Source organism: Telmatherina bonti (genome assembly GCF_933228915.1).
Source record: "Telmatherina bonti genome assembly, chromosome: 5".
NCBI lineage: Eukaryota > Metazoa > Chordata > Actinopteri > Atheriniformes > Telmatherinidae > Telmatherina > Telmatherina bonti.
The window spans coordinates 5,712,676-5,724,216 of NC_136623.1; the positions used below are offsets into that span (position 1 = coordinate 5,712,676).

Genomic DNA, 11,541 nt, shown 5'->3' on the forward strand with positions numbered 1-11,541 from the left:
TATATATGTATGTATGTATATATATATATGTATGTATATATATATATGTATGTATGTGTATATATATATATGTATGTATGTGTGTATATATATATATATATATATATATATATGTATGTATATCATGTATGTATGTATATATGTATATGTATATATATATATGTATGTATGTATATGTATGTATGTATGTATATATAACACAATCAATCCCTTGAAAAACAAGGCAAAAGTGAAAGTTTATTGTGCAACAAACAATATCTAAAATATAAAGTGGTTATTGTGGTTGTGATGAAACGTGTAAACGATGATTTGATTTGACTGAAATTATTAAATGACATTTGTTTCTACGTTACATCAGATTATTGACATTTAAATACAATCATGTCCTATTTACAGCAAGAAGAAGACAACAAGCAGATGAAGGTGATGACAGGAGCAAAGGTGATGCTGAGGTTGTTTCAGGTGTGACGGCGGGTCCTGATGATCTCCGCTATCGCGGTGATGGAACATAGAGGTTGCGCTCAGATTCGGCAGAGTCCAGCAGAGTCTGGCCATCACAAGTCTGCACCTGCAGGTGAAGATCATAAGGTACTGTCACAGAGAAGATGCTGTAGTCTGATTTATCTCATCCGATTAAGGTAATCTGATCCATCTGGTCTGATCCAAGTAATCTGATTCAGGTAATCTGATCCATCTAAACTGATTCAGGTAATCTGATCCATCTAAACTGATTCAGGTAATCTGATCCATTTGATCCAAGTAAACTGATTCAGGTAATCTGATCCATCTAAACTGATTCAGGTAATCTGATCCATCTGATCCAAGTAAACTGATTTAGGTAATCTGATCCAAGTAATCTGATTCAGGTAATCTGATCCATCTAAACTGATTCAGGTAATCTGATCCATCTGATCCAAGTAAACTGATTCAGGTAATCTGATCCAAGTAATCTGATTCAGGTAATCTGATCCATCTAAACTGATTCAGGTAATCTGATCCATCTGATCCAAGTAATCTGATTCAGGTAATCTGATCCATCTAAACTGATTCAGGTAATCTGATCCATCTGATCCAAGTAAACTGATTCAGGTAATCTGATCCAAGTAATCTGATTCAGGTATTCTGATCCTTCTAAACTGATTCAGGTAATCTGATCCATCTGATCGGATCTAGGTAAAATGATCCAGGTAATCTGATCCCGCCAGTCTGATTTGAGCACATCAGGACCTTTATGACTGTGTCTCACCTTGATGGGGGTGTAGCGATGGTTCATCTTGATGACTTTCCCGGAGAGGACGCAGACGGTGATGGAGACACAAACCTGCAGGACGAGCAGAACCAGGAGGAGGCCCAGAAGTCCGTAGAGGGCACTCTGCAGAGATCAGACATGCAGATGAATGTTCTGGAAGCTCCACCGTTAGCTCCTGTCTGAGGAAAACTGTCTCCACACTCAGGGTTTCTGCTAAAACGTCTGATTTTAGGAAATAAGGCCTTAAAAAGTCTTTAATACGCACAGATTTTCATCCAGTTCTGAAGTTTCGTACCTTCCAGATGCTTTGTTAAAGTTTGGAAACACACTCTGATTAAAGCGTGAAATTTCCGTAGTGTTCATGTAAACATGTAAGTGAACCCTGCAGGAACCCTGCAGACCTGGACCAGAAGCAGATTCACTCACATCCAGCATCCACAGCTTCCCGCTGCACTGGCTCAGCCAGTCCGGGTCAAAGCTGATGTCCGGGGTGGTCTGGAAGAGGCAGAGGGTCTCAGAGGGGGGGGTGGAGGCCAGCAGCAGGCAGACGTAGATCACCCCCGCCAGGCCCAGCAGGGCGCTGACCACGTTGAACCACAGGGATGTCCAGACCTGCAGGACGGCGAACAAGAGACCAAACGGGTTCCTTCTCTTCTCCAGATTTACTGAACTCATTTCATCCCACAAACAGAATTTATAAAAATATAAAAATTCACTCATTTAGGTTCATTTTATACTCGCAGATTAAAATCTGGTTGAATTTTAGTCCAAAATGATCACATTTAATCATATAATTCTATGCAGCCTGGTAAACCGGCGCCACCTGCTGGTGGAAGTAAAACATTACAACCTGCTGCAGGTTGAATCTAAACTTTTATTAGTAAAATAACCTTTTTACATTTCTACCTTGAGACACTTCATACCTCCATATTTCAGTATCTAATAATACAACCAAAGTAAATAAAAGTAATTTTATTTCTGTCTGAGATGGAAAGTGAAAACTCGCCAGTCTGACTGAAGTCCGTCTTCCTGCCGCCACCGCCAGAGAGCCGGAAACCACAAACTGAAGGAAAGTTGAAAAAAACAGATTTTTTTATTCTATCATGGAACCACCCTCTGTTTTTGTGCCTTATTTTGATGTTTTACAGTCTAATAATCACAATAATCCGTCCTTCAGCGATTCATCAAGTCTTTGTTTACAAACCCGCTTCAAAATGAACTGAGACTCTAAAATGTTTGTTCAAAGTAAAATGTGTTTCTGGAATCTTCCTGAGTCCATGCAGTGGTTTCCAGTAGAGAATCACGTCTGTTTCTAATGCAGTAGATCCCAGCGTACAGAGATTCCTTCTGAGTTTACTTAACACTATAAATGCTGGAATCTTCTGAGGAACATTTTTCTGAAATTGTTCCACTTTTTTTCTGTTAGAGCCGGTCCGTTTGATTAGTAAAGGACAAAAAAGTTTCAGTAAACTAACTAAATCAAATAAAACTTCATTTCTGAAGCGTTTTTCCTGCCAGAGAAAACGCGGTGATGTGCCGATAATTTACACTGATATTTAAATAAGATTTTCTCAAGTAATTAACAGAACTTTGCATTAATTAATATTTTGCATCTCTTTTTAAGGGACCTGCTCCTGAGCTGACCCCATGACACGCCTTGAAAGACCGCCCCCTTCATTTGCATAACTGTGTTAAACTGTGAGTAAAATCTAAGTAAAAATAGAATTTGTCAGGTCATATTTTATTCCTAGTAGCAGATAAACAGTATATCAGATGTTGAAACTCAGACATTTTAACATTGGATGGAAAATACAAGCTGAGTTTACATTTTAACCTTAAGCCTTGTCCTGTGCATACAGAGATTCCTCCTAATTCTCTGATATCCTACACTGTGGGATCCTCAAAGTTTGAGGAACATTTTTCTGATTTCCAATGACTTTTCCAGGATTTTGTTGTTCCGGTTCCAACATTTTTCTGTAAGCTAGCTATCTCCTTCGTCTGCGGGACGCGCTTCTGGTTACGTGTCACATGTTGCATGTTACGTACGAAGACGCCGAGGCCGAACGGCGAGTAGCGGATCAGGGCTCCGGTGTAGACCGACGTCAGGCTGAACAGGACGCACAGCAGGCCAACGAAGATCTGGACAATCTGAAAACACATCATCGTTAAATCTAGAATCTGAGACTGAAGGCGAAAAAACCGTCAGATTTATTTTAACGTTTGATCCGATCATGTGACAGAATTCGGACTCTCACCCCGAGACACTGCGGCTCCACCTGCAGGGGGGAGGCAACCTTCTTGTCAGTCTGTGTTGGAGAACCCAGGGTCACTTTGGAAGGGTTAAAAATGGGTGTGGCCTCGGCAGAAGGGGGCGGGGCCTGCTCCACGGGGGCGGTACCAGTTTGCAGGATGAAGTCGTCTTTGGGAATGATCTGCGTTACGATCGTGACTCCACCGGCCGTGGTAACAGATGTGGATGCCATGATGGAGGTCGGAGGTCACCGAGGCGCAAAGAATTCTGGGAAAATGACAAAACACTGAAACCAACATACAGAGATTCCTTCATATTCTCTGGATATGTTGATGTTACCATGGTGACGATGGGATGGCGGAAAACAGCTAACTAGCTGTAAATCTGAAGGTAAATCGTAATTTGTAGGATTTATTTATTCTTTGTTTACTCTGTTAGAACTTTGTGTAAAAAACTGACAGATTTATAAATACATTTAAAGACTTAAAAGGAGAGTTTGAGGTTTTTCAGGTTTATAATGATGGAAATGAATTAAAGTGGAATAATTGAGGATCCATTCCCTCCTGAACCTCTTTCCCAGTTTGTTGCTCCAGCTGATGGGAGGAAAACCAGTTTAACGGTTTCATCGTCTTGCTGCCACGTTTTGCATCGATTAGCAGAAATTTTAAAAGTAAATTTAATTTGCATCTGAAACTTTTCCGCCTCATAAAAACAGCCAGACGATGTTTGCCGGGTCGAGAGAAAAAACTTTGCAGTTTGATTCCATCTGCAGCGACGCAGCTCTGTGGTTCGCCTGGTTCCAGGATATTTGTTGAGGTTTCCATGACGACGCTACTGTTGCGGTCGTGCATGTACGTGCCACAGATGTGAAATGACTTCCTCCTGCAGGAGGAGCTGAAATCTAAATAAAAATGAGGGGATTGTTGGAAGAAATGCGGCGATATGAAGAGATAAAAGTAGAAATCCTGAGTTATAAAACATGTAAAGATTCAGATCAGAGGAAATAAAGCGTGTACACAGGTACGCGGAGAATACACACTTCTAACCCTCCTCTTACAGATACAAACGTCCCGACACATGAAGCTACGTCGCCCAGCAGCTCAGCTATGGTTACCAGTAAGCTTACTGGTGCAGTTAACCAGCTGGGTTAACTTCAGCCTGAACATAGACATAATACAGATAGATATGTCTATGATCCCGTCTCTCTCTGTGTTCCAGGTTTAGTCTTTCATAACTCTCCCTGAAACCGACGAGCAGAAATTATGAGACAACCAGTAGATGTTCTGGTGGAATTTTGGGATAAACTAAATAAATGTCACGTTTTCTGAAACTTTTTCTGTTTTTAAAACAAGGCTGGAAAATTAATCGCCGACTTGTTGAGGAACCAAATCAGCACTACATCTACCGAACCGCTGACAGGAAACATTCTGTGTTTTCTGCAAAAAGCAGCAAATTCCTAAAACAGTCCAGATCTCAACAGTCTGAGGACTGTAGTTCTACTGCAGACCTCATGACACCAGGACCCGGTGGGATCTACGCTCAGCGGAATCGTTTTTTCATACATACGGTAAGTGTGGATGCAACATGGAGAAGTTTCCCAGCCGGTGTGCACCGACCTTTCTCCCCACTGGCCCAAACCGGACTCCGTAGGAACCAAACCGGACTCCGTAGGAACCAAACCGGACTCCGTAGGAACCAAACCGGACTCCGTAAGAACCAAACCGGACTCCGTAGGAACCAAACCGGACTCCGTAGGAACCAAACCGGACTCCGTAAGAACCAAACCGGACTCCGTAAGAACCAAACCGGACTCCGGAGGAACCAAACCGGACTCCGTAGGAACCAAACCGGACTCCGTAGGAACCAAACCGGACTCCGTAGGAACCAAACCGGACTCCGTAAGAACCAAACCGGACTCCGGAGGAACCAAACCGGACTCCGTAAGAACCAAACCGGACTCCGTAGGAACCAAACCGGACTCCGTAGGAACCAAACCGGACTCCGTAAGAACTAAACCGGACTCCGTAGGAACCAAACCGGACTCCGTAAGAACCAAACCGGACTCCGTAGGAACCAAACCGGACTCCGTAAGAACCAAACCGGACTCCGTAGGAACCAAACCGGACTCCGTAAGAACCAAACCGGACTCCGTAAGAACCAAACCGGACTCCGTAAGAACCAAACCGGACTCCGGAGGAACCAAACCGGACTCCGTAAGAACCAAACCGGACTCCGGAGGAACCAAACCGGACTCCGTAAGAACCAAACCGGACTCCGGAGGAACCAAACCGGACTCCGTAGGAACCAAACCGGACTCCGTAAGAACCAAACCGGACTCCGGAGGAACCAGACCGGACTCCGGAGGAACCAGACCGGACTCCGGAGGAACCAGACCGGACTCCTTAGGAACCAAACCGGACTCCGGAGGAACCCAACCGGACTCCGGAGGAACCCAACCGGACTCCGGAGGAACCCAACCGGACTCCGGAGGAACCCAACCGGACTCTCTAGGAACCCAACCGGACTCTCTAGGAACCCAACCGGACTCTCTAGGAACCCAACCGGACTCTCTAGGAACCCAACCGGACTCTCTAGGAACCCAACCGGACTCTCTAGGAACCCAACCGGACTCTCTAGGAACCCAACCGGACTCTCTAGGAACCCAACCGGACTCTCTAGGAACCCAACCGGACTCCGGAGGAACCCAACCGGACTCTGGTGGAACGGGTCAGGTAGGATGCGGATGGGTCGGTCGCCAGTAGGGGGGCGCTGACGGGTCAGGTAGGATGCGGATGGGTCGGTCGCCAGTAGGGGGCGCTGACGGGTCAGGTAGGATGCGGATGGGTCGGTCGCCAGTAGGGGGCGCTGACGGGTCAGGTAGGATGCGGATGGTCCGGTCGCCAGTAGGGGGGCGCTGACGGGTCAGGTAGGATGCGGATGGGTCGGTCGCCAGTAGGGGGCGCTGACGGGTCAGGTAGGATGCGGATGGGTCGGTCGCCAGTAGGGGGCGCTGACGGGTCAGGTAGGATGCGGATGGGTCGGTCGCCAGTAGGGGGCGCTGACGGGTCAGGTAGGATGCGGGATGGGTCGGTCGCCAGTAGGGGGCGCTGACGGGTCAGGTAGGATGCGGATGGGTCGGTCGCCAGTAGGGGGCGCTGACGGGTCAGGTAGGATGCGGATGGGTCGGTCGCCAGTAGGGGGCGCTGACGGGTCAGGTAGGATGCGGGATGGGTCGGTCGCCAGTAGGGGGCGCTGACGGGTCAGGTAGGATGCGGATGGGTCGGTCGCCAGTAGGGGGCGCTGACGGGTCAGGTAGGATGCGGATGGGTCGGTCGCCAGTAGGGGGCGCTGACGGGTCAGGTAGGATGCGGGATGGTCCGGTCGCCAGTAGGGGGCGCTGACGGGTCAGGTAGAATGCGGGATGGTCCGGTCGCCAGTAGGGGGCGCTGACGGGTCAGGTAGGATGCGGGATGGTCCGGTCGCCAGTAGGGGGCGCTGACGGGTCAGGTAGGATGCGGGATGGTCCGGTCGCCAGTAGGGGGCGCTGACGGGTCAGGTAGGATGCGGATGGGTCGGTCGCCAGTAGGGGGCGCTGACGGGTCAGGTAGGATGCGGGATGGTCCGGTCGCCAGTAGGGGGCGCTGACGGGTCAGGTAGGATGCGGATGGGTCGGTCGCCAGTAGGGGGCGCTGAGGGGAACATGGTTAAAGTTCTGCATTGGGTCTTTAAAGCAGAACTGGACGTCATGCTGCCGTACTTCGGCTCGGGCCAAGTTTGCATCTGAAGGATTTTAATATGTAATAAATAAACCGAGGTCAGCAGTAAACCCAGAAAGCAGCTGCTTGTTGCTCCAGAAGAGTTTTCCTCCTGATGAACTCATCAGGACTAAAGTTCATTCTTTATGGTTTGGAGGTTCTGCGTAGACCAGGAACTGTTCATATTTACTGTTTAAAACAAAAATATAGTCCACTTCACCCTCATCAAAACAACCATTTTAAAAAGAAAATACAGAAACTGTCCTTTCTGTCCAGAACAAATAAATCTGTTCAGATTAAAATGGAATATGTTGCAGAACAATCCGGATAAAAACGGAGATAAAAAAACTAAACTGGTTTTTTAAAAAAGTGTTAAAAGTATCACAAAGACATAAATGAAGCTTAAATGCTGCTCATGTGAGAAGGTTTTACCTGCAAACTGTCGCTTTTCAGGCTGAAAGTCGGAATGAAGTCAAATCTGTTGGGTCTGTTTGCAGGATCCACGATGCGTTCAGGGACCCTCCTAAAACTCGGAAATCTGAATTGTCTGCTAAAAAAAACGTTTTGTGAAAAGTGAATTAGGAAACGCTGGAAAAAGATGTAAATCAGTGGTAAACGTTAATAATGAAATACAATCATAAAAATTCTGTAATTCAGCTGAAATGTGTTTTAAAGCTTTGATGTGATTAAATGGAAAGAACTTAAATCTTAATGTAGGAATCACATAGTTTAACCAAATGTGACGAGATGAAAATGAAACTGTTGGTTAAAGTATAAAAACTCAGATGGATGATAATGTTTTTATGTTTTATCTCTTTCAGATAAGAGTTAAAATGTTTTCTGGAGTAAAATTTAACACATTAACGTCGCATAGATTTCATTTGTCAACGTGCTTCGGAGTGAGTGCTCTAATTTCCAACCTCACCTGAAGGCAGCAGGAGGAAGGCAGTCGGATCATTTCTGGGAATTTTCTGGGTTTTTTTTTTTACTTCCTCTCTGCGCGTGCTGATGCAGCTTTTTATTCACTTTTATTTCCTGAAAAGAAACCAGAAGAAAAGTTTGAAAGAAACATTAAACTTTTGGTTTATGTGAAGATGAGTGGAAATAAAAGTTTTTTGCTTGCTTGTTGAGCATTTGTGTAAACACACCTCTGTTTACCCTCCACGCGCCTCCTCTCCACCTGTCTGACAAACATCTGGAAAAATCTTTGTTATTCAGAGTTTTTAACATTTTTCTTGGTAAAAACTTCAAACTTCTTCTTTGTTTTTGCAGAATCTGCGTTTATTGACGCGGTGATGCACAAAGGAAACAGGTTTCAACCCAATGAATATTTAAGAAACTTTAACCCTTTCAGCAGGAACCACGTCCTGGTTTTCAGTCATGGCAGATTCATCAGGTTATTTCTGGGTTTTTACATAAATTGTCAGTAACAACAGAAGGAGTTTTCTGGATGCTCACACAGTAAACAGTAACACGTGGATAATAAACACAATAAATATGTTTTTATGAACGTTTTTGTTGAGAAGTTCGGCTGTTATTACACCCGCCCGCCAGCAGATGGCAGTGTTTATCTCTGAATCAGGACTTTTCACATCACTTCCGTTGGATTTATATCATTTTAACTCGTTTAAAAGTCTGAAATAACGATGGAATTAAATATAAACATCTTTTTCCCTCTGAACATCCAGTTTCTGTAAGTTTCATCATCTTTGAGCAACAATATTCTGTAAACATTGTTTTATCCAAGACTCTGAATGGGGATAAAATGAGTTTTATCTTCTGATCCAAACCTGAACGTTGGTCCAACCAGGATGGATCCATGTTTTCATGAGGTTTCCAGAAGGTTCTGGTCCAACCTTCTGGATGTGGAGCTGAAATGGAGACTCGTTGGACCAGCAGGTCTCTGCAGACTGTTTTCTGGAAACCCTGCAGACGGTTGTGGGTTAAAATCCCAGTAAACTCTTCTTCCTGGTCCTGATGCTCAGCTTGAACTTCAGAAAGTCGTCTTGCTGTGAAAAACGTGTGAATGCACGAGAAGGACGTGAAAACCAGGTGTTTATCTCTCCCTTCTGACTTGAACACCTCGGACACATTTCCATCCCAGTAGGACAAATCTACTAGAAGTCGTCTTTTTTAACCAAAATAAATCATCATGTATCCTTTTCAGCTTGAAATGCGAAACTTTTTAGGTTTTAAATGAAATAATAAGCAGCCAGAGTGGAATTATGTTTTAATGTGTTTAATTCCTGCAGTTTCAGCGTAAAAATACACAAAATAGCAGCAGAAGTCATCCTGAAGGTTTGGCTCAGTTTGTTTATCCCTGAAATCAGTGAAGAGTCGCAGAACGTCCACTAACAGAACAAATTATCACGATTATTAATGTTCACATGTTTCATCTGATGCGGATCAGATCCATCCGGTTAAACTAAAACCCTCATCAGGACCTTTCCTCCCTGTCCAGGTTTTATGATGCGTTCGGGCCCTTCTGGAACAGACGTCGTTCCACATGCTGGTTGAAGAACCGAGAAGCTGCAGGAATCATCCAATAGGAAGCTTAAACCCAGGTGGACACGTTTTAATAATATATATAACATAATATATAATATATAATAAATTATTGAAGAAGAGTTTTACCTGAGATACACAATGACAGGAAGCATCACTAATGAAACACAGCCTGCCTGTGTTTTCATGTTGTCAGAAGTTTAGGGACACGTTACCTGATACTCTAATGGAGAAATGTCCCAAAAATTATGCATAAACAGCATACATATATATATATACACACATATATGTGTGTGTGTGCGTATACGTATATATGTGTGTGTGTGTATGTATATATATATATATATATATATATATATATATATATACATACATACATACACTATTCACAAAAAGTTAGGGATATTCAGCTTTTGGGTGAAATTTCCCAACAAGCCTAAAATGCATTCAAACCTGTACAGGTGAACTTAATGTGATCTTCTCTAAGCTTTTAAATGCACATGTCCAACTGTTAAATGTTTCAATAAATTCTGCACAAGTTGCTGTTCTCTAACAAGGAGCTTAACGGCAAAAATCACGGCAGGTGTGTGATCCTTGAATTGACCAATAAATGTCCTGGTTCAATTAGAGCTGGTGTTTAAACAGTTGTCCTCATCATGCTGTTCACATTTTGACATCATGAGACCAAGACGACACCTAACAATGGAACAACAGTCCCTTGCCATTGCGATGCTTCAAACAGGACGTTCTCAGACAGAAGTGGCCACTGAGCTTGGAGTGTCACAGAGTGTCATCAGCAGGTTGCAACAGAGATATGGAGAGACTGGAAGAGTCACAGAAAGGCCTAGAAGTGGACGTCCTTTGGCCACATCCCGTGCTGATGACCGCTACATTGTGAACACTGCCCTGAGAAACCGGATGATGAATGCCACTCAACTCCAGGCACGTTTAAGAGAGGTGAGAGGCACCCAAGTGTCACGTCAGACCATTGGAAACCGTTTCCATCAGCGTGGTCTGCGTGCTAGACGACCTGCACGGGTACCTGACCACACCACCAGGCACAGGCATCATCGTCTTGCATGGGCCAGGGAGCATTTACGCTGGACGAGGAACCAGTGGGCCTCAGTGCTGTTCTCTGATGAAAGTCGATTCACACTGAGCAGAAATGATGGCCGGCAACGATGTTGGAGACGTCAGGGAGAGCGCTATGCATCAGCCACTGTTGTCACCAGGCCAGCTTTTGGTGGTGGCGGTGTTACAGTGTGGGCAGGGGTGTCCACTTGGTACAGAACTGCCCTACACTTTGTGAATGGTACAGTGACAAGCCCATACTACCTGAATAACATCATTAATCCAGTGATTGTGCCCCTACATGAACAGCACAGGCCTAATTTCATCTTCATGGACGACAATGCTCCTGCTCATCGAGGCCGCATCATCAGGGAACGGCTGTTGGAGACTGGTGGACCTCAAATGGAACGGCCTGCACTCTCTCCAGACCTGAATCCCATTGAAAACCTGTGGGATCAGCTGAGCCGTCGTGTAGAGGCTCGAAACCCTGCACCCCAGAACCTCAATGACCTGAGGGCTGCCCTTCAAGAAGAGTGGGATGCCATGCCTCAGCAGGCAATAAGTTGCCATGTGAACAGCATGAGACGTCGTTGTCAAGCTGTAATTGATGCTCAAGGGTACATGACCAGATAATGAGACGTTCACATTTTTTGTTGTGGTGTAACTACCATTGTTGTTACCTTTTGTGTTGAATGAATTTTTTGAGATGA

At 44.9% G+C, this 11,541-nt stretch overlaps 1 protein-coding gene across 1 annotated transcript; it reads right to left on the bottom strand.

Annotated features, from left to right (window-relative positions):
* Positions 1-232: 232 nt before the first annotated feature.
* On the bottom strand, positions 233-7,760 carry LOC306756465 (membrane-spanning 4-domains subfamily A member 4A). The gene is made up of 7 exons (XM_079241195.1): positions 7,688-7,760; positions 3,505-3,767; positions 3,296-3,397; positions 2,256-2,312; positions 1,676-1,861; positions 1,247-1,372; positions 233-568 (listed from the first exon to the last, which is right to left on the bottom strand). The coding sequence occupies exons 2-7, from the start codon at positions 3,730-3,732 to the stop codon at positions 491-493; spliced, it is 777 nt and encodes a 258-aa protein (XP_079097321.1). The 5' UTR covers positions 3,733-3,767; positions 7,688-7,760; the 3' UTR covers positions 233-490.
* Positions 7,761-11,541: the final 3,781 nt, after the last annotated feature.

Excerpts from the sequence above, each read along its gene's own strand:
- LOC306756465 (XM_079241195.1), bottom strand. The coding sequence starts at position 3,732 with ATGGCATCCACATCTGTTACCACGGCCGGTGGAGTCACGATCGTAACG. Across the intron at positions 3,398-3,504 it reads TGGAGCCGCAGTGTCTCGGG|ATTGTCCAGATCTTCGTTGG; the intron begins GTGAGAGTCCGA and ends ATGTGTTTTCAG. Across the intron at positions 1,373-1,675 it reads GGAAGCTGTGGATGCTGGAT|AGTGCCCTCTACGGACTTCT; the intron begins GTGAGTGAATCT and ends TGATCTCTGCAG.